The sequence below is a fragment of the Sarcophilus harrisii genome, chromosome 3, assembly GCF_902635505.1.
Source record: "Sarcophilus harrisii chromosome 3, mSarHar1.11, whole genome shotgun sequence".
Classification (NCBI taxonomy): Eukaryota; Metazoa; Chordata; class Mammalia; order Dasyuromorphia; family Dasyuridae; genus Sarcophilus; species Sarcophilus harrisii.
The window spans coordinates 15,535,856-15,556,905 of NC_045428.1; the positions used below are offsets into that span (position 1 = coordinate 15,535,856).

General features: G+C 43.9%; 1 protein-coding gene across 1 annotated transcript in view; it reads left to right on the top strand.

Annotated features, from left to right (window-relative positions):
• Positions 1 to 21,050, top strand: part of LEKR1 (leucine, glutamate and lysine rich 1) — a 164,465-nt gene that overhangs the window by 139,328 nt on the left and 4,087 nt on the right. Inside the window, exons 10-12 of the mRNA XM_003766208.4 lie at positions 4,437 to 4,530; positions 8,782 to 8,946; positions 10,331 to 10,630. Coding sequence (XP_003766256.1) covers positions 4,437 to 4,530; positions 8,782 to 8,946; positions 10,331 to 10,630 — 559 coding nt within the window. The remainder of the gene's footprint in view (positions 1 to 4,436; positions 4,531 to 8,781; positions 8,947 to 10,330; positions 10,631 to 21,050) is intronic.

The following is a 21,050-nucleotide window of genomic DNA, read 5'->3' on the forward strand; positions in this document are numbered from 1 at the left end:
TTACAAAATAATATCTCACTGATCTTCCCAGTCATCTGGGTAGGTGGATGCTACTATCCCCACTTTTACAGTTGAGAAAATGGAGGCAGGCAAAGGTTAAATGCCTCATCCAGGGTCACACAACTAAGAATTATCTGAAACTACACATGAACTTAGTCTTCCTAACCTCAGACCCAGCACTCTTCCCACTGCCTTGGAGGGCAGTGACTACGGCTATATTAATTCATCCCTCCCCAGGGTAAGGCAGCTACCCCAGACCGGCTTGGTTGGGACTGACTGAGTCCCTCTTATATCTCAGAATGTAACAAGAGATGGAAGCAAGAAGCATTTTCCTAATGTCATGTCTGTCATTTGTGTTTTCTCAACCTTTTCCATTTAAAATGTTTGCTTATGACGTCTAAAAGGTGACCTGAGGAGAGGACCGAGAATGGAGTCTTAGCTTATTGTGGTGGAAAGAATCAAAGGAAGGGCAAGGAAAGATTTATTAAGCCCCTACTATAGAGAGACAGTCTGTAAGTCCTTTACCGTTATTATTTTGTTTGATCCTCACAATAAGCCTGGGAGGGAGGCACTATTATGACCCTTACTTTATAGTTGGGGAAACTGAGGCAGACAAAAGCTAAATGATTTATCCAGAATCCCATGGCCAGGAGGTGTTTGAGGCGAGATTTGAAGGCAGATTTTCCTGACTCCAGGCTCACTGTTCTCACTACTGTACCACTGTCCCCCTTTGGTGGGGAATATTTGAGGTGAGAGAAGGACTAGAGTTCCAGCTCTTCCTCTGTTCTCTGAAAAAAACAAGATGGTCCCAAAAGCCACTGGAGAATCTAAATGATTTGAGGGGCCTTCTTCAAAGGACTTGATCAAAGGGGATGCTGTCCTTGCAGTTTCTGGGTGCCAGGAAGGCACAGATTCTTCCCCTTTGGATTTCACAGAGGTTACAGAACAGGAAGAGTCGGCATCATTTGAATCTGATGAATGAGACAGGAGAACAACATGCTTGTCATAGGTGATGGGTGATGGCCTAGGCTGCTATGGCACTGTCATAAGCCCCTGTCCATCACTCAGGCCACTAGTATCAGTCCCAAAGGGATCTCAGAGCCAGCGTCTGATCTAAAAGAGAGAACCGGTTGTGAACCCCCAGGATGTCTGGGCCCGAGTCTAAGATCCCAAAGGAAGTTAAGTATGTGGGAAGCTGTGCAGTCTGGGCCAGCAGTGGGGTGTGCCGGGCCGGGAGGCGGATGACTCGGATCTGAGTCCTGGCTGTCGGGTGACTTTATGTGCTCATCTCCTCCCTTCTCCATAAAATGAGGGGATTGGACTGGATGACCTTTAATATCCCCTCGATGGTCCTCCTGAGGTTGGGTTCGTGTATGCTGTGTCTAGATGGTTTGTCCTAGTTGTTGAATAGCATCCCTCCCATTCACTTTGCCTCCTTGAGGGCAGGGATTCTATTTTTTAATCTTCCTTTGTATCCCTGTAGCACAGGGCCTGCCCGTGACCCGGTAGATGTTTCCGAGTGCTTCTTGACCTGACAGCTGATGGATTAGTGGGTAGGGAGTTTCGAAAGTTCAGCCCTACCCACACAGTGATGATTTGGGTGAATCAATATTCTGGTGCCTCAGAAATGGGGAATCTTTAACTATCAAATACTCCAGGACTCACTCAAAAGATCACTTTGTTCCTCATTGAGAAACCTTTTAGTTTGGAAGAAGAGGTGGTTTTTCTTTTTGTTCATTTCTCTTTCATTTGGATTTGTCCACAAGACCTTTTTTTCCCACCAGAATCTGTAAAGATGCAACCGTTATGGAAAGTGTAAGTGGGCTGTTTTCTTCTCTGCCGCCCCCACTCCCAGAACTTCTTCCTCCACCTGACCTGACCTTAGCATGGAAAGCTTTCCTCCCAGCGATCTGCCTTTTCCATAGCTAGACTAGGTTATTTTCAGATGGAACAAGAATTTAGACTGTTGGCAGCTAGAATGGAGAGCCAGAATCACAGGAAGGGACTGGTAGACCTGGAGCCAGAAGAGCCAGAATCATAAGAAGGGACTGGTAGACCTGGAGCCAGGAGTTTGCAGGCCTCCATCAGCTACTGCGAGTCACTTCCCCTCACTATCTGCATCAGGTTCCTAGTCTGTAAAATAAGGCTAAAAGGGGCAGCTCCCTCACAGAATTAGTGATGTGAGGACCAAATGAGTAAAATACTTTGGAACTCACTGAATCAGTGAGAGCCATTCTTTTTGTCTTCTGGAAGCCATCAGATCAAAAGCCCTGTCTCTCTTCACCTCGAGGAGCCCATCACTCAGTGCTATAGCCAAGAAGCAGAGTCTGATGAGCTCCACGGCTGATTGGAAGCACAAAATGGGGACTCCCACTTAGGAGCATCCTCTGCTTTGCTCCTGCCTGGATAAAGATGGTGCATGCAGGATTCCTCTTTCTCGAACCCTGTTTTCCATTGCACAATCAGCACATTGGATTTGGGAACTAAGAGCTCTTTGGAGAGAGTAGTTCTGTTGGACTGACCAAGTTGGAAGCCAGATTGTAAGGGGTTAAGAAGAGATTGAAAGGAGAGAAAACATGACTTGGCGTAATCATCATTGAAAAAGAGCTGTCACCTACTTGTGCTCACGTAGATGTGGCCTTTTTGGCTACCTTGAATTCTACAGGGATTATGGTGTTTAAAAGGTGAGCTTTGAATTAATTATGATATGCAAATGTATTAGAATGTTAGCTGCACTGGAAGAAATAATGACAATGGAAAACTCATGGAATAGGAAGATTTACATTAAAAATGCAAGGGGAGGTAAGCAGAACCAGGAGAACAATATGTCCAATGAATATAACCATGTATATGAAAACAACAAAACAATAGAAACAAATTGCTCTCATGGTGGTGAGGGTCTCATTCCTAATTTTTGGGGTGGGGGAGAAGCTGAAGCTAGGGAACTTGTTGAGCTCAGGAGTTTTGAGAAGCATGAAGGCTGAATTAGCTGACTAGGTATCCACACTAAGTCTGACACCAGTTTTGTGGGCCCTAACAATGGGGAGCCACCAGGCTGTCCAAGGAGAAATGATCCAGCCCAGATTGGAAATGTAGCAGATCAAAGCAGCAGCAGCAGCCTTGGGTCCTCGAGTGGGCCCTAGACTATTAGTCTGGGAGTGATAGAGATCCACTCTCAAAAACACTAAATGTTGTGAAATTATAATGACCAGATTTGTCTGCAACAATGACATGGGAAAGGGAAATATCCATAGTCTGTAAGTTCTTCAAAGAAGGGAACTTTGCAGTGTGGAATGATGTTTGTATTGTCATTCTCTATGTATTGATTAGTTTTAATGAACTGTTTTCTTATCCCACTCAATCTCCTGCCCAACCCTTTTTTTTATTCTTTGGCTATATATGTGTGTATATATATATATATATATATATATATATATATATATATAATATAATTTTCTTTGTTATATATATATATGATTAATTGGGGAGAGGAAGGAAACATAAAAACAATAATAAACATAAAATGCCTATTATGTGCCAGACATTGTGCTAAGTAAGCATTGGGGATACAAATATAAAAAAGAAAGGCAATCTCTGCCCTCCAGAAGTTTATAATCTGGTGGTAGAAATCAAGACACAGAAGGAAAAAATGAGAATGGCCCTAATGGAGTCCATCTCAAAGAAATGAAGAATTAGCTGGGAGCTCTCTTTAAATGCAGGTTTTAGGAGAAATTCTTTGCTCTCTCCTCCAATCACCCTTTGAGTTCCAGAGCTAGGTCAGTCACATAGTGTGATGCGTTTCCTGATGCTAAGGTTCACTGGGAGCATGATCATGATGCAGTCCAGTAAAAAAGGTCTCGGGCTGGCTGTGAGCCCAGAATTGCTCCATGTGCCCTTGTGTTTGCTTTGGTTCAGTACTTTCCTTGACCCGACCTTTTCAGGTTCATTCTATATCCTGATACAATAAGACTGTATCTGGGCCCAAGATGTGAGATTGCTGGTAATAATTGCCAGTTATTGTGGAAACTGAGTATCATAGAAACCTTGTCAAATCTGTTCTCTTTTCTCCATTTTTGTTGTCTTCCTTCCAGGTGCATCTATGAATGCTCTGGAAATTTTATGACTTCACCGAGTTTCAGATCAAAACTTTTTTCGTACTTGCTTTGCCTCTATTATTTTTGTTTTGTTCTTTTTAATGAGACAACAGTTACATATGGTAAGCCATAAGCAAAAACGGGCATGGGAAAAAAAAGTCAATCATTTTTAGTATTTGTAAATTTCTGTTACATTGCTAAAATGGCACCTGGTTGCATTATAACCGTATTGTTAGGCTGAAGAGCAGACAAATTTCAAAATAATGTCATTGTATAAGCTTGAAACTGTCATTTAGGATTGTTTCATGTTAAATTTGTACTTTGTTGGTTTGGGGTTTTCAGGGAGTTATTGCTGATTTCACATCAGAATAGACTTGAGCAGCTGCAGGAAAACTTCAGACAGAAGATGCTGAGTGATGATAACTGGAGAGAGAAGGTAGTAATAATAATAATATAACAACAAAACAACAATAACACTTCTCGGCGGCTCGTGATTTATTTACTTTCCTGACTTCTGTTCATTTGCTAGAAAGTTGTATCCACTGCCAAATTGTCTTATACCTACTAACTTTTTTGGATACCTTCCTGAAATTCACTAGTCCAAATTTGCTTATAATATTTATCTTTTCTACAATTTTAGGAAACGTAATGGGAAAACAGCAAAATCTCTAAATCATTATTTAGTGAATATGAAAATCAAAAGTATGTTTGATTTTCTGTCAAAAAAAAAGCCCAATAGTTTTTGTTATTATAAAATAAAAAGCATTTTGAGTCTCATAAAATGGAAATTAGACTCAACCATGGGCTATATCCTGTGACCAAAAGTTTATATTAAAAATGAAAAAAAATTTAAGTACTTTTGATTTAAAAATAGCTCAGAATCTGAAAAGAAGAGAGAACAATACAAAGAGTACCTTTGAAAGAAGCTTATGATAAATTGAAAAATCACTTGGGTTTTAAAAAATCTCATTGGTGCATGTTAAACATTTACTCTAGTACAATAAAAGTTGTTAAAGATTAACTTTCAGATTCTTAAACAGAAAATTTTCTTAATCATATTTATAAAATACTTCAATAACTTTTACTTCTAATAATTTATATACAAGTCATCATTATTAATTTTATTTTGCCTTTTAAATTTTACATATTTGCCCTCATTATCTTTTCACTCACAATATTAGATCTTTTTGGTACCAACTATACATATATATATATATATTATTGAACTTAAACTTTGCATAAAGAAATGAGAAAACCAAAAAAACTCCTATTAGGAATATATTAGTAATTTCACTAAGTTAATCTACACAAACACTTATTCTTTCTTCTACTGCCAATAAATAAAATTGGGTTTTTCTACATTGACAATTGGTTTAACTCTTTATAGTGAAAAGACAAGCTAAGGTGAATGATGCTTCACTCAAAGTAGTCCTATTAGCACCCTTACATAGATAAGAAATTGGAGAGCAAGCCCCTGACTTCTCTGAACTTCAAATTGAGAAATGCTTAATCAAAGTTTATTGAATTGAACTTTGAGAAGAAGAATTTTGTGAGGATGATTTTGTTTATGCATAGGGTTTCCTAGTGCTACTTCTATAACCCCATACCTCCTCTTATTCCCTAAACTCTTAACTACTCTCAGGCTGCTTAGAATGAATCTTCTCTGCTCATTCCCCTCCCCAGATCTTTACCAGTCCAAGTCTGAACAACAATACTCCTAACAATATTCCAATGATGATGAGATATTGTACGAGAAGGAACCTATCAAGGACATCACACCCCCGTAGTTCAAAAAGGCCTACGCTACGGCATAGTCCTTTTCATTATATCAGAAGTTTTCTTTTTCCTAGGCTTTTTCTGAGCTTTTTACCACTCAAGCCTATCTCCAGCCCTAGAACTAGGAGGCTGTTGACCTCCTGTAGGAATCCACCCCCCTTAACCCACTAGAAGTCCCACTATTAAACACAGCCATTCTTCTAGCCTCAGGCGGCTCTATCACCTGAGCACACCATAGCCTAATAGAAGGTGACCACAAACAAATAATCCAAGCCTTAACAACTACTATTGCCTTAGGCTTATACTTCACAATCCTACAAGCCACAGAATACTATGAAGCCCCTTTTACTATCTCTGATGGTCTTTACGGCTCTATATTCTTTGTAGCAACCGGCTTCCATGGCTTACACGTAATCATTGGCTCCTTATTCTTAATCGTCTGCCTCCTTCGACAACTTTTCTACCATTTCACATCTACACACCACTTTGGATTTGAAGCTGCAGCTTGATATTGACATTTCATAGATGTTGTATAACTATTTCTGTATGTCTCTATCTACTGATGAGGCTCCTATTTTTCTAGTATAATTAGTACTACTGATTTCCAATCATTAAGTTCTGGGTAAAACCAGAGAAAAATAATTAACTTAACATTAACCCTCCTAATCAACTCTGCTCTAGCAACTATCATAGTCCTTATTGCTTTCTGGCTTCCACAACTATATTTATACCTAGAAAAATCTAGCCCTTCCAAATGCGGCTTTGATCCTCTACGCTCCGCCTGTCTTTCTTTCTCAATAAAATTCTTCCTAGTTGCCATTTACATTCCTACTATTTGACCTAGAAATTGCTCTCCTCCTACCACTACCCTGAGCCATCCAACTATCTACTACCCAGTAGACTGGACCAAGGTGAGTGGACAGCAGGAAGAAGGTGATTCTTCCAAGAACCATCAGCTTTTTATTCTTCTCGTTCCTCTTCTCTGTTTAACTCTTAGTTAATAGTAGGTGATAATCAGAATGTTTAACAGCAGAGCTGGCTGGCTGGTGTGGTCAAGAAGTATGGTTGTCTACATTTCCAGTTGGTCAGCAGAGTGTTTCCAGATGCTTTTGGAAATGCTGGTCATCTTGCCCCCGAGCTTCCCACTTGGTCTAGTGTTATCCATCCATAGGCATTATGTAATGTGTGTGCTAAGTGAGGGTGACTAGATCAATTGGTAACAGCAAAAGATACACGGAAAATTGAATTTGGCTAACATTCCCATCAACGCTCAAGACTGTCCAATATTTCATTCACGCTGCGAACGAAGGTGCACTGGCAGTTAAACAAACCTGACTTTCTAGATGAAAGATGGAAAATAGCTTTACTGTGGGCCGTGGCTCTTGATAGGTTGATCATCATTTAGATGATCTAAAACCTAGATCACTAACTGGAAGCTATCCATGGAAATATGACTCTAATGATTCTGAAATCTTTCCTAAGACAGAGAAGTAGTTGTTAATATACTATTGCCATCTGTTTCTCAGGTTGCTGTGCCTTGCATAGCAATAAAGCAAATGATATAGGCTCTATCTTTCAGCATTTAATGTTTTTTCCCTCCCCGTTAAAATGGCCCGATAGAACATTTCTGGGGGAAACTTTCTTTCCATTCTAATTCTTTTTCCGTGTGGCTCCCACTGACTGGAATGATTAAAGTCGTTATTTTGTTATTTGCAAGCATCTTCTGTGGAGCCTAAAGATGACGGTCTATCCCTCCATATTTAAATATAAATACTTAATCCTCTTTTAGTCCTTTATCACTGCTCATTCACATGGTTTGATGTTTCTCTCCATATTTGTACTTCAAAGTTGCTTTTTTCTTCAGGAATCCTTAGAGGTTCTCTACTTCATTAAAACTCCATCATTTCTTCCCTTATCGTTAGACTCCGTTTGCCGAGTCAGTTGTTTTTGGCTTTAGGGCCGTGTTTTTGCCTTCTAGAGCATTCTATTCCAGATTCTCTGCTCCCTTGCGGGAGCGCTGCTAGCATGGTGCGTGACCCTTCCCTTGTGGGAGCGCTGGAGAAGCGGCTCCTCTGCCCTCGAGCTTGCACCATTCGTTCTTTGACCTAGAAGCTCTGGGGTTTGGCTACAGTGTCCCTGAGAATGTCCATCGGGGGTTCTTCCGGGAAGAGACTCGGGCATTCTTCCTCTTCCCTCTTTACCCTCTTGGGCGGTTTCTTTTCTCGAGATTTCTTGAATGTAGTTACGGCATCTACGAGTCCAAGAATAATTCAGATTTCTTCTCCTCGACCTGTTTTTTCCGATGGGCGGGTTCTTTCCCTGAGACAAGCTCACGCTTTCTTCTGTTTTCCAGCCTTTTGACTTAGTTCTAGCATTTCTTGTTGCCTTGTGACGCTACTGGCTCCTCCATTCAGCGTTTCAGGGAACTTGTTACTTGTGAAGTTTCTGTCAAGCGGCTGATTCCCTCCCAGATCCCCCCGAGCTCCTGTTTCCCTTCTGGTTTTTCCCCGGGCGTCCAGTCCGCTTATCGCTACTTCTCGCTCCCTCTTCCGGCGGCGCTGGGCAGGCGTTTGCGTCCCGGAGGCCGGGGGCCTTCTCGTCCTGACTGTCCCCTGGGCACCCCGGGCGTCCCTTTGGGGTCTGCTCCTCCTCCCAGCCTTTGCCCGTGGACGCGTCCCGGGGCCTGGCTCTGCCCCTTCTGGATGGGCCGGGGGTTCCGTTATTCCGGGGCCTCGGGCGCAGCCCGCGAGGTCCGCCCCGCCCCGGGGCCCTTTGGGGTCACCCGGCCGGAAGCCCTCGGCCACCCCCTGACCTCTGACCATTCCCTTTTCACCGGGAAGCGAAGTTTGCACAAATAGGTGATGCCCCGCGCGGCCGAGAAAACGAGCGTCTGTCTGTGCGCCCTTTGCAGCTTGAAGCGGAGCTGAGCAAGGAGCGGGCCCGGCACAGCGCCGAGTACCGGGAGCAAGCTCTGCGGCTGAAGGAGGAGGCCAACCTGGAGCTCGCCATCGAAAGGGAGAAGCACCAGGAAGTTGTCAGACAGTGCCAGAAGGAGCAGGAGAGGCTCCAGAAGAAGGTTTGTAGCGGGGGGAGGGCGAGGGCGGCGGGGGGAGGGCGAGGGCGGAGGGCGGAGGGCGAGGGCGAGGGCGGAGGGCGGAGGGCGGAGGGCAGGCTGCCTCTCTCCTGCCTGTGGGTTCTGGGTTTGGCACCCGCAGGGCAGGAGGTGGCAGAGGGCAGAGGGCAGGCTGCCTCCTGCCGGTGGGTTCTGGGTTTGGCGCCCTCAGGGTAGGAGGTGGCAGAGGGCAGAGGGCAGAGGGCAAACTGCCTCTCTCCTGCGGATGGGTTCTGAGTTTGGCGCCCGCAGGGTAGGAGGGGGCAGGGGCGGGCGCCCGGCGTGACCCCAGGGCCGCTCTGAATCAGGGCGGTCCCAAGTGTAAGAACCAGCGGGGGCGGGGCCCTGAGAGGCCGAGGGCAGAAGGCCGGCCTGGGCCCCAACCAGCGCGTTGCGTATCCCGCGGTTCCCGTGACGGACACCGGGGCCATAGGCCCGGGTGACGGCCGGAACTAGCCGCCGCCCCCTTCGCCAGAGACCCGTCGGCAGCGGCGCGCGCCGCCGGAAGCTGCCCGACAGTGGCCGTGGCCGACGGCCTTCTCGCGGGCGCTTCACGTGCGGAAGACATTTGGCGGAGCCGCCGCCCGGGCAGCCGAGTCCGCGCCCCCGTTAGCCGGCGCCCGTAGGGGGCGCTGTCTGCGCCCGCGGCGGTCCCGTTCTATAACGGGTGTGGCGCCCTCGGTGTCGCTTCGCCAGGAGCGCCGAGTCCGCGGCTCCCCGACTTTGCCCTCGTGCAACAGAAGGTGCGCCTTCCCTCCGCGTCAGTGGGCCGCGGGTTGGGAAAGCGACAATCTGCGTTCCGATTAGGGAGATTTTGAGCTGAGACCAGACTAGCCCCCAAGTTTGCGCGCCGCGCGCATCCGGCAGCGCCGGTGAGGGAAGCGCGGCGGCCCCAGGTTCCCGGGCAGGGCGTGAGGCCTGGCGGCGTCCTCGGCACGGGTAGCTCCGGGAGCTGCTGTGGCCGGACGCGGAACCCGGCCCCGGGCGGGGCGGCCTCACTCGGGGAAGAGCGAGGCTCCGGGAGGTAGCCCCGAACGCTTCCGTCCCGCGGTCCTGGCCAAGCGCCACCGACAAGCCGCGGACGCCGGAAGCCTGGCGCCGCGGCCTCCTGGACCAGGCCCGGCCGCCCCCGGCGAAGCCTGCACGAGGGCGAGCGCGCTCGTTCCTGAAGCTTCTTCGAGACCGAGCTGGGCAGCATTTGAGGGGCAAAGTCAAAGTGCATAGAAAGACGCTAGAGTCCGAGGGTTCGGGGTTTTTCCGGCAGTCCGTTTGTCTGGACAAATACAGCACTGTCTGCTATCGTTAATGGCCGTGAGGGAGCCCGAATAAGCGTTGCTTTCCCTTCTAGATGGCCGACTTAATCGCCAGCGCTACCGACGACCTCAGGACGGAAGTTGCCGCGCTCGAGAAGCAGCTGCAGGAAGCCCAGAAGCGCCTCGCGGAAAAAGCCGCGTGCAGAGAAGAGGAGATTGAGAGCCTTAAGGCTCTGGTGGCAGAGTTTGAGTCCCGCCTGAGGAGGGAGATGGACAACTATGACTCTGCTTTAGGGGATCTGAGGAAGGAGATGAGGCAGAAGTCAGAGGAGCTAGAAAAGGTGACGCAGGAGCACGCCCAGCTGGTGCGGCAGCTCACGCAGGCCCAGGAGGAGGTGAGAGGGAGTGTGCCGGGGGGAGGGGCGGGGGGGGGGCAGAGGTGGGGGGAGGGGCCCAGCGCGAGCCCCAGCCAGGACACCTCTTCCAAAGGGGGAGGTTTGGGCCGGTCGGTGGCGCAGTGCGGGGAGCGTCAGCCCCGGAGTCAGGAGGCCCCGAGCTCAAATCTGGCCTTACAGACAAAAGAGAATTTCCGAACTGCCTCCCGTCTCTGAAATGTTCTGCCTCCCGACTGCTGCTGAACCGAATCTGGTGAGCTACAACGCCGAGACGCCCCGTTTTGCATTTTTTACTCAGGTGTCTGTGGGTAATGGAACTTCTGCCAGGGGATCTTTTGGGACGATGACGGTCCTTTCCTTTCAGAAATCCTTGCGGGGGCACTTTACGTAATTTTCCTTTAGTACCGACCCTTTCTGTCCACCTGAATTATTAGGAGTTCACTTTTCCGGTGGGTTTTTTGCCTTTTTTAATCATTTTGGCCATGTTTACATTTCTATGTGACTAGCTGGATTCTTTGATTATGAAAAGGTCTAGTTCTTTTCACAATAAAAACTGCTCGTGATTTCTAAGATGTTCAGAAATATTGGTCACTAAGGAAGCACTTTAATCCTGAAAACTCTTGCATTTGGAAAATTTGATCCTGTTGGAAGAACTTTGTGAGCTGCGAAGCAAGGACAGAGGAGGGAAGAAGAATACGAGCATCAGTTGGGTGTTAGTTGTCTATTTCCTCAAGCACATTGGACAGTTAATGGTCATGAATGCAGGTAGGGGAGAGACTCTAATTGTGGCACTGGGTGGTGAAAAATAGACAAAAAGGAAAGAAAAAGCTACTGTCGTCTGATTGTTAAGCAAAGCGTATGAAAAGTGGCCACAGCATGGAAGGACACCTAAAAATGATCTAAAATAATCTAGTGATCTACACTGGAGAAAGGAGCAGAAGGCAGCTGTTGTGGCAGAGAGAACACCGGGCCGAGAGGCAGAAGCCCTGCTTTCTGCTTCCAACCCTACTCCTCATGAGTCACTTCTTTTGCTCATCTGGAAAGTGGGACCATGACTCCTGCCCTACGTCTCTCACTGGGGCACTAGCGGCGAGCTTCGCCCGTGGGAAGGGAGGAGGAGAGAATCAGTGGAGCCCAGGAGATGAAGGCCAGGAGAAGGCATCAGCTGGCCAGCTGGGCCAAAGAAGGACCCCCAAGGGCGGTCGTGGCAGCTGGGCTCTGGGAATCCTGCTCATCTGCCCTTAGACGAGGGTGGGTAACTGGCTGTGACCAGGGGGCAAAGAGCGAGAAGGGGGACCCGAGAGCGGCCTCCAGGCAGGACTGGGTAAAAAGCAGGCAGGAGGGGCTGGGTCTGGTTTTGTCTGTCATGAGGGTTACCCGAGAAGGCGGAGGCTGGCCTGGACTGGCTGGGGAAGGAGAGCCACCCAGAGTCCCCTGCCAGCAAGGGTTCTTTGTGAGTGTGAATTTAAGGGACATCTTTGCACATCCCTCCAATCAGCTGGGGATATATATCGATGGAGTCCATGTAACTGGATGGGGATTCCACTTAGACATCAATAATGGGGGGGGGGGAGAGATGGAGCAATAGACTTAGGAGAGGTGGGCTGGGTTTTGTGCAGCCCCCTGGACTGGGGTTTGGCCTGGAGGAAGAGACATAGAACTGGGCCAAGGGGAGGGTGGGCTGACTCTGCTCCAGCTGCTTTTCATTATAAGGTAGTGAAAGTTTCTGGCTGCTTTCAGGAACAACTAAGCTCTAGAGGTGCCTCAGGAAGTCATCTCAGGATGATGATCTGTAAGCAGGAAATGCATTTCAAATGTGGAGGACACTGGGCTCCCTCCTGCCAGAGGAGGCTGCCTGTGACCTCGAGGAGATAGAACAGGTCACAGGAAAAGGGCAGGGTTCCAACGTTCCGCCCACTGGTACCGGTCCAGAGGGGGAAGCTCCAGGAAGAAATGGGGGAGGTCCGAGGGGAATACTGATGATGACAGGGGAATGGCACAGGGGAAGAGGCAACACGAAGTAGATGAGAGCAACGCAGAGAGGAGAGGAGATGGACTCTAGTGAAATAACTTGGCAGAGGGAAGCAGGGGATAAACAGGAGAAATGAATCAAGGGAAAAGTCAGTGGGAATGAGGATGAGACTTCTGGAGTCAGAACTCCAGTCCTGGAGTTTTTTTCCAGTTTTTGTTGCTTTTCCTCTGTGTCTGCAAGGGGGTATGAGGTTGGGTGCCATGGGAGTCAGAGGGCCTGGGTTCAAATGCTGGAGCTCTCCCTCACCCCTTGGATGACCTTGGAAAAGTAATCCCATCTCTCTGGATCTCAGTTTCCTCATCTATAAAATGAGGACAGAGTCTGGATGGCCTCTAAGGGCCCATGTGACTTTAATATCCCATGAGGTTCCTTTAAACTGGCGTAAGTCACTGTACTTGAGCATCTGAGGGCTCAATTGTCAGGGCCTCTTGTAAAAAAGCCCTTTTCCACACGCAGCTTCCGTCCCCTCTGGAGGATCAGCTCTGTCCAGGCTGTTTTCTAGTGCCTTCTAACTGTCCATCCTGCAACTGTCCAGTTACCTGGAAATGTCACTTTAAGTCATTGTGGCTCCCGGGGGCCACTTCTTCCACCTGGGTGGCTACTGGCCGTCAGCGTGGAGGTGCTTCCCCCAAGGGCCAATCCGAGCCAGTGGGACAGTGAATACGTATGGTTCTGGGTTCTCCAAGTCCACCATTTCATAATTTTTTTGATCAGCAAGTTTCTGATGAATTATCACCGCAAAACCTTTTTGTTTGGCAAAGCTAAGTTTTTATGATCCCCATTTGGAGAAGAAGAAAAACAGACGTGGCTATTGGAAGGATTTCAGAGATTGTCTTGGTCAGTGACGGAGACAAAACTAGAACTGGGAGCTCCCTACTCACGGTCCTGCCGTGAGTTCAGAGGGCCAAGAATGGATTAAGATAGAACTAATTCCTTTCCTTGAAGGCTACGACACTGAAGGCTTTCTTTCTTGCCTTAGTCTTCCATTACACTCACCACAGATGCTTTTCCACCACAAATGAGATTCTCACCTTCAGAATGATCAAGTTGCTCAGCAAGCTATTTCTCTTTTCTCACCTCATTTTTTCTTTCAGAATTGAAAATAACTCCGTTTTCTACAGGAAAAAATGAGAAAACTCTAAAAAAAAAAACCATCTACAGCAAGTATGGAAAGTTGGCCATTTTTTAATATAAAAAATCTTAGACAGATGGAAAAATCCTCTTTTCCTTTTGACATTTATCTATAATTTTTCTTCTATATAATTTTTATAACCTTTCTGGTTGGAGTAAAATTAAATTATGCTTAAAACACATCCAACATGGACCTCATTTTAGATATGACACAGACCTAGTTCTTTCCAAAGCAGCCTTGAGGCATTGGAAGATTTTCAAAAGTAAGGACCCTTGCCCTGGGTTTATGGGTTAAATATGATGCTCAGGTTATCAGATTACAAGGAATCCCTTGGGGAGAAAATTACTTAGTAGCCTAGGGATTGAATTCAATTTACTAGTTATTAACATTTCCCAGTGTTTTTAACTTTTGTTTTTTTACATTTTGGAATCCTTGGGCATTTTGGTAACATCTATAAACCCTTTTTTCAGAATCATGTTTAAAAATGTATAAATGTTTATAAATCCTATACATTTATAGGAGGATTACAGAAGAAACCAATTATTCTGAAATGCAATCATCAAATGTGTTCCTAATCTTTTTTTCATGGACCTGGGGTTCAGAGGCCCAGGACCAGATAGAGATGTATTTTGAGAAGCAGAACAGCATGATGGGTCATGAGCTGGCTTGGCAGTCAAGAAGCCCTGAATTCTGGTCAGGAAGCCCTGAGTTCAGGTCATTCTAGCAGAATGACCAAAGTCAGGTCATTTAATCTGTCACTGTCTCAGGCTATATACTATTACAAGTTGCAGAATTGCTGCCTGATCATCATTAATGAGGAGATTTCCCTCTAACAATAAAATCACAGAAATGTATAACAATAGCAAAAAAAAAAAAAACCAGATATGATACATATAAATACCTTTTAATTCTTTGAAGAATAAAAACTATCTAGTCATTTTAAGCATCCATGTTTTCAAATTACCCGTTTACTCAGAAATGAATTGAATGGTTTTGATTTCCAATTTAGATGAGATCTGCTTATTGTCTTTTACCAAACTAAATTCACTAAAGGCTTTTTTAAGATCTTAAGTGCATTAAAGAATTTGGATCCTATTCTTCTCACTTTTTTAAGCTGTTAATTTTTCCTCCTCAATAGTATTTTTTCCAAAATAGTAAAGTAAAAAAGTGAAAAAACAAAAAAGTAAAGATAGTTTTCAATATTCATTTTTTCAAAGCTTTGTTCCAAATTTTTCTCCCTCCCCAAGACAGCAAGCAATCTGATACAGGTTAAAAATGTGCTATCCTTTTAAACATATTTCCATGTTTGTCATGTTGTGCAAGAAAAATCAGATCAAGAGGAGAAAAAAAACAAAGAAAAAAACAATTAAAAGGTGAAGATGTTACGCTTGGATCCACATTCAGTCTCCATAGTTCTCTCCCTGGATGTGATTTGCATTTTCCATCCCAAGTCTACTGGAATTTAAGCTGTTAATTTCATAAGTCAAACTGAGCATATTCTGGCTTGGTCTGTGCTGTCCATGTCTTCCAAATGAAAACATGACCTTTAAAAAATGACTCTGGGCAATTTTGAAGACTAGATTATCTCCTTGCCCAGGAAGATACGCAATTTAGTGTGAGGAGAAGCTAATTTTCTCCTTCTTGTCATGAATGATCCCACTGAAGTATCTAGAAGCTGCAGCCATCAAGTCTCCTACTCATATCCCATCACCCCATCCCTAAGTATGAGCCTAAAATATCCCCTTTCTCATTGCTTTTCAAGACAAGATGAACTGTAATCCTAGATCCTTCCTGTAGGGCACAACTGAGTTACGGTCTCCAGTTTGTAGAAGACGACAGTTTCCAAAGGGCTGTTTAGCTGCTTTCACCCCAGCAGTAAGAGACAGGAATAGAAATGGGCATAACTAGCTTTCTCAGCCCTTCAATCTTCAGTTCAGAGAGACCTCCTGGTTCCAAGAAAGAATAGGAGAAGTAGAACTAATTTTTTTGCCCTGGAAACTAATAACCTTGAAGAATAAGTTGCAGAGCAGGGGGCCTTCATCTGAGGACAGTTAGCCCCTACCATTCAAGTGAATTCTGAGAAATATTGGCAGCAAAGACCCAGTTTGTTCTCTAGACTCTGCAGAGAGATTTTTAGAAACTTTTCAGCTTAACCTAGACTGGAATGTCATTGCCTAGAATGACCCCGGGGTTTGGTTTTTTCCTTTTAATTTTCCCCACTTAATAATATTTCATTTTTTTCCGATTATATGTAAAGATAATCTTCAACATTCATTTTTGTGAGATTTTGAATCCATTTTTTCCCTTTTCTTCTTCCTTCTTCCCTCCTCGAGACAACAAATAATCTGATATAGATTAAATGTGTGCAATCATTTTAAACATATTTCCATGTTAAGCATATTGTGAAAGAAAAATTAGAACCAGGAGCGAGCTCCAGGGTCATGGATGCCGCTTAGGATCTCCTGACGCGACTTGAGTAGGGATTAGGGACGAATTCGCTCTTGGCCAGGACGGTCCAGCCGCCCAGTCCCGGCCCCTCCTCCCTCAGGTTTTCATCCACAAAAAGCACACTGCTTATTACTAAAGCATAACATTATCAAGGTGCTGGACCTCAAGCATCATTCTCTTTTTGGAAAGGAGAATAGCCAAAAAGTTTGGAAAAGAAAAACCACTACAAGTATGGCTTGCAGTGAAGACTTGATTACAGTGTACAAATATATTTATTCATGATGATTTCTGTTGCCATACTATGCACGGCCTAAGCCCAGCTTCCCAGAATTTTTGGTATAACTTGTGGGAACCCCCAAAACTGTCTTCATTATGGCCATTCAGTATTTTTCTCATGAATACTACAAAATGAAATAGAAATACTTAGTAACAGAATTTTCTTTTCCTATTCACGGATAGTATTTAAGCCAGAAGACAGCAGTTTGTAGTAGAGTGCAGAAAAATTTGATATTAAAACAGTTCTTATATTAATAGTGTTGAATATTAGTTTGATGCAGATGCTAGCTAAACTAATATTGCCCCACATTAATTTTCAGAACTGAAGCATTGTGTGTTTATGTGTGACCAAAGCAAAAAGATAGGTAATACCACATAGAAATTCCAACTAAAATTTTAGCATATATTCTATTGATCTTCTGATCACACTCTGGCGCACACCCCCCACCCCCTTCTTAATAGAGTACCTTATGCTAATCTCCTAAAAAAAAAAAAAGAAAAAAAAAGAAAAATTAGAACCAAAGGGAAAAACACAAGAAAGAAAAAGTGAAAAAAGTGTGTTTCAATCTGCATTCAGTCTCCATAGTTCTCTGCTTGCAGATGGCATTTTCCATTCCAAGCCATTGGAATTGTCTTAGATCAGTGTATTGGTGAGAAGAGCTCAGTCTATCATAGTTGATCATCGCCCAATATTATTGTTACTATATACAATGTTCTTCTGGTTTTGTATCAGGTCATGTAAGTCTTTCCAAGCTTTCTGACATCAGCCTGCTGATCGTTTCTTATAGAACAATAGTATTCCATTACTTCATCTGCCATGACTTATTCAGCCATTCCCCAACTGATGGGCATCCACCCAGTTTCTTGCCACCACAAAAAGGGCTGCCACAAATGTTTTTGCACGTGTGGGCCCTTTTCCCTTTTTTATGATTTCTTGGAGAGACAAGAGCTAGTAAATGGCCCTGATGAATCAAAGGGCACACACAGTTTTGTAACTCTTTGGGCAGAGTTCCAAATTGCTCTTAAGAATGAATGGTCGGGGATCAGTGCACAATTCCACCAATAATGCATTAATATCTGTTTTCCCACATCCATCATTCTTTTCCGGTCAATCTAATAGGGATGGGGTGGTTCCTCAGACTTTTTAAACTTGCATTTCTTTAATCAATATTAGCTTAAAGCATTTTTTTTTTTGCAAGACTATATTTAGCTTTAATTTCTTAGTCTGGAAGTTGCTCCAGTGCTTTGTCCTGAACAAGTTTCTGTATAGTTCTATTATTTCCTTTTGAGACAAATTTTTGTCAGTTGAGAGATTTGACTTTTCCTTTAATGAGAGCTCATTATCCTTCACTTCATTTGACAAGATCATCCCACTTACTCTTTTTGTCATTGATCCATTGACCCCACTGTTAGCAACTATCAGTTTTCTTTGCAGTCTCAACTAAGGGACTTTTTATCTCAGTTCTATTTAGTCACTTAAGTCTGATCATGTTTGAGCCAACACTTCATAAATATTATGATCAGACTTTACCAATGGATTTAAATGGTAGATAAAGAACAAAATGAGAGACTTCTTTCATAGGTAGCTTGGTACTGTTATATTTGAGAAAACTTGGGCGGGACCATTTGGGCATTTTAGAATGTTTCTGATCGCTGTAGTGTGATAGAAAGCCAAGCAAATGTTATCTCGCATTCTTATCTGTTAATAAAATATTAAATTCAGTCATTTTCCACAAGGTTTTCAGGGACTGAGTAAGAAAGGAGAGAGCCAGCTGATAAAGTTCAGATTTTTCAGGGACCACATAGTCCAAGTCCCAAACAAATCCTTCTATCCACCCTGCTGAAAGGTGGCCATCCAGTCTTTCCTCCAAGACCTCCAAAGATGGTCACCACTGGAAGCAACCTGAACTAATCACATGACAGCCCTTCAGTCCTCTTATCTGAAGATACCAGTCACATCATCCACATTTGATCTCTCCAAGGTCTTCCAACTTATTGTCGCCATATGACACAGTCTTTGGTCCCACTCATGATCATCCTTTTCTCATGATTCTGAAGCCTCCCGTGTTGGGAACATCCAGGAGGTTCCCACACAAGAGGAGCCCGGTGGATTGGATTGATGGCGGAATACTATGTCTAGCGTTAAAAGGGCCCTTTTGCACCATTTATGTCGATCTTCTTCTTTTACAGAGGAGGAAAGTAAGACCCAGATAACCTCAACTTTTAGGATCCTTTAAATTGGCATTGGGATGACTAATCGCCACTGCTGGCATTTTTACAGCACTAACAGCCTTCCTCCAGATTTTATTAACATCCTTCTTAAAAGATGATACCTAGGAAGGAATATAGTGTTCTCAGTGTAGTCTGACCAGAGCAGAGTAATACAGATTTCTCCCTGCCCTCTCTGTCTGGACTCTACTTCTGTCACTGAAGGTAGAATCCATTCTTAGCTGCCTTACTACTCAGTTAATTCACAGTGAATTTAACTTGCTAAAAGCCCAAGGTCTTTTTCATGTAAACTGTTTAGCCATACTCTGCCCCGTGTGATAAGTATAATTGAATTTTTGTAGCAAGTGTAAGAGATCACAATTCTCCCTTTTAAAAGCTATCATTAGTCTCCTCCTGCTTGCTAAGTTCTTTTAGAGCTTGACTTTGTCATCCAAAGTATTGGCTCTCCCTCCTGGCACTGAGTGCATCATCTGTAAATTTGTCAAACCAAGTCAACAAACATTTATTTAAGAGTTGTCTGTGTGTCAGAGGTGGTACTAAGTGCTAGGAATAAAGAGGAAGACAAAAGACTCTCTGCTATCACCAAGAGCTCATAGTCTCATCATATGCATGGTGTACAGGAGAAAATAGAAACAATCAGAGGAAAGGCAGTGCTAAGTTAAGGGGATTTAGAAAGGTTCCTTGTGTAAGATGGAATTTTAGCTGGAACTTGAAGGAAACCAGGAAGCCAAGAGATGGTGATGAGAGGAGAACATTGTGGCCCTGGAGGACAGCCAGCGAGAATTCTCCAAGTGGAGAGAAAGCAGCTAGGAGGCCGGTGTCACTGAATTACAGAGTACATGTTTGAGACGACTAGAGAGGTAGGAAGGGACCAAGTTATAAAGGACTTTAAAAACCATGGGATTTTATATTTGAACCTGGAGATAATGGGAAATCACTGGAGTTTATTAATAGGGGAATGATACTGACTGACCTGTTTTTAGAAAAAGAATTTGCCAGAGGAGTGGAAGATGGATCAGAGTGGAGAGAGACTTAAGGCAGTTGATGAAAGCATGAGAATTACATCAATGCCTTCATTTAAGTCATGTATAAAAATGTCAAACAGCACAAAGCCAACAATAGATCCCCAAGACACTCCTCCAGAAACTTCCTTCCAAGATGACAGTGACCCATTAATAGCTGCTTTCTGAGTTCAGTCATCCAACCATTTCCAACTCCACCTAATGTTACTTTTCTAGTGTATGTCTCCATCTCGTCAACTAGAATTTCATGAAAGACATTATGAATTGCTCTAATAACATGTAGATAAGCTTGTTCCACAATATTCCCCTTAGAGACCAATCTAGTAATTCTATTAATGGGGAAGGGGAAGGAAATAAGCTTAGTTTATCATGTCTTCTTGATAAAAACCATTATGGATATCTGTGATCATTTCTTTTCTAGACATTTAACCATCCCTTTAAGAATTTCTTCTAGAATTTTTGCCAGGAATTAAAGTCAGTCTCACTGGTATTTAGTTTGAAGAATCTCTTCTTTTCACTTTTTGACAATCAAGCACCATTAGCGCCTTTCCAGGCTTGTAATTCTTCTTCTATAACTCAAAACCTTTAAAAAATTAATAACACTGGTTCAGCAATCACATCTTCCAGTCCTTTTAGCCTCATTGGATGTCATCCATCTGATTGAACTCAAGGGCGGCTAATTGTTCCCTTACTATCACCCTATCTTTGGGATCAACTCCCGATGGGCTATCTTTATTCTGTTCTCTTCAGTCCACAGATCTTTCTCCTTGGAAAAGAAAACAAGAGCAAAATTAGAACAAGTGTTTCCCATTGTCCCAGTCACCCCAAGAGATGCATCTTTCTACTGGTATAGTTAGAGAAAAAAGCCTTTTCATTATCCTTGGTTTTCCTTGGAAACCCCCACAAATTCTGAACATGAGTCCTCTGGACTCTTCTTACAGAGCTGTGACAATCTCTCAATTCACTTTTATTATTAGACTATTATTTATTTAAATATATTTATATATTATATATTTATTAAATACCAACCAAATTGTAGGCATCGTGCTTTGTCCTGGGTGCAGGGTTGTGGGTTAAAGGACAAAAATGACACTTTATGACTTGCCCTTGCCCTCCATCTTCCTTATCTGTCTTTTCCTTCCAAACGAAATTGGCCATTGAATCTCTTTTGCATCTACATAGCTTCTTTCTTTTTTTGTTTGTTTTTATAATAGTAGCTTTTTCTTTTTCTTTTTCTTTTTTTAATTTTTATTTTAATAGCCTTTTATTTACAGGTTATAT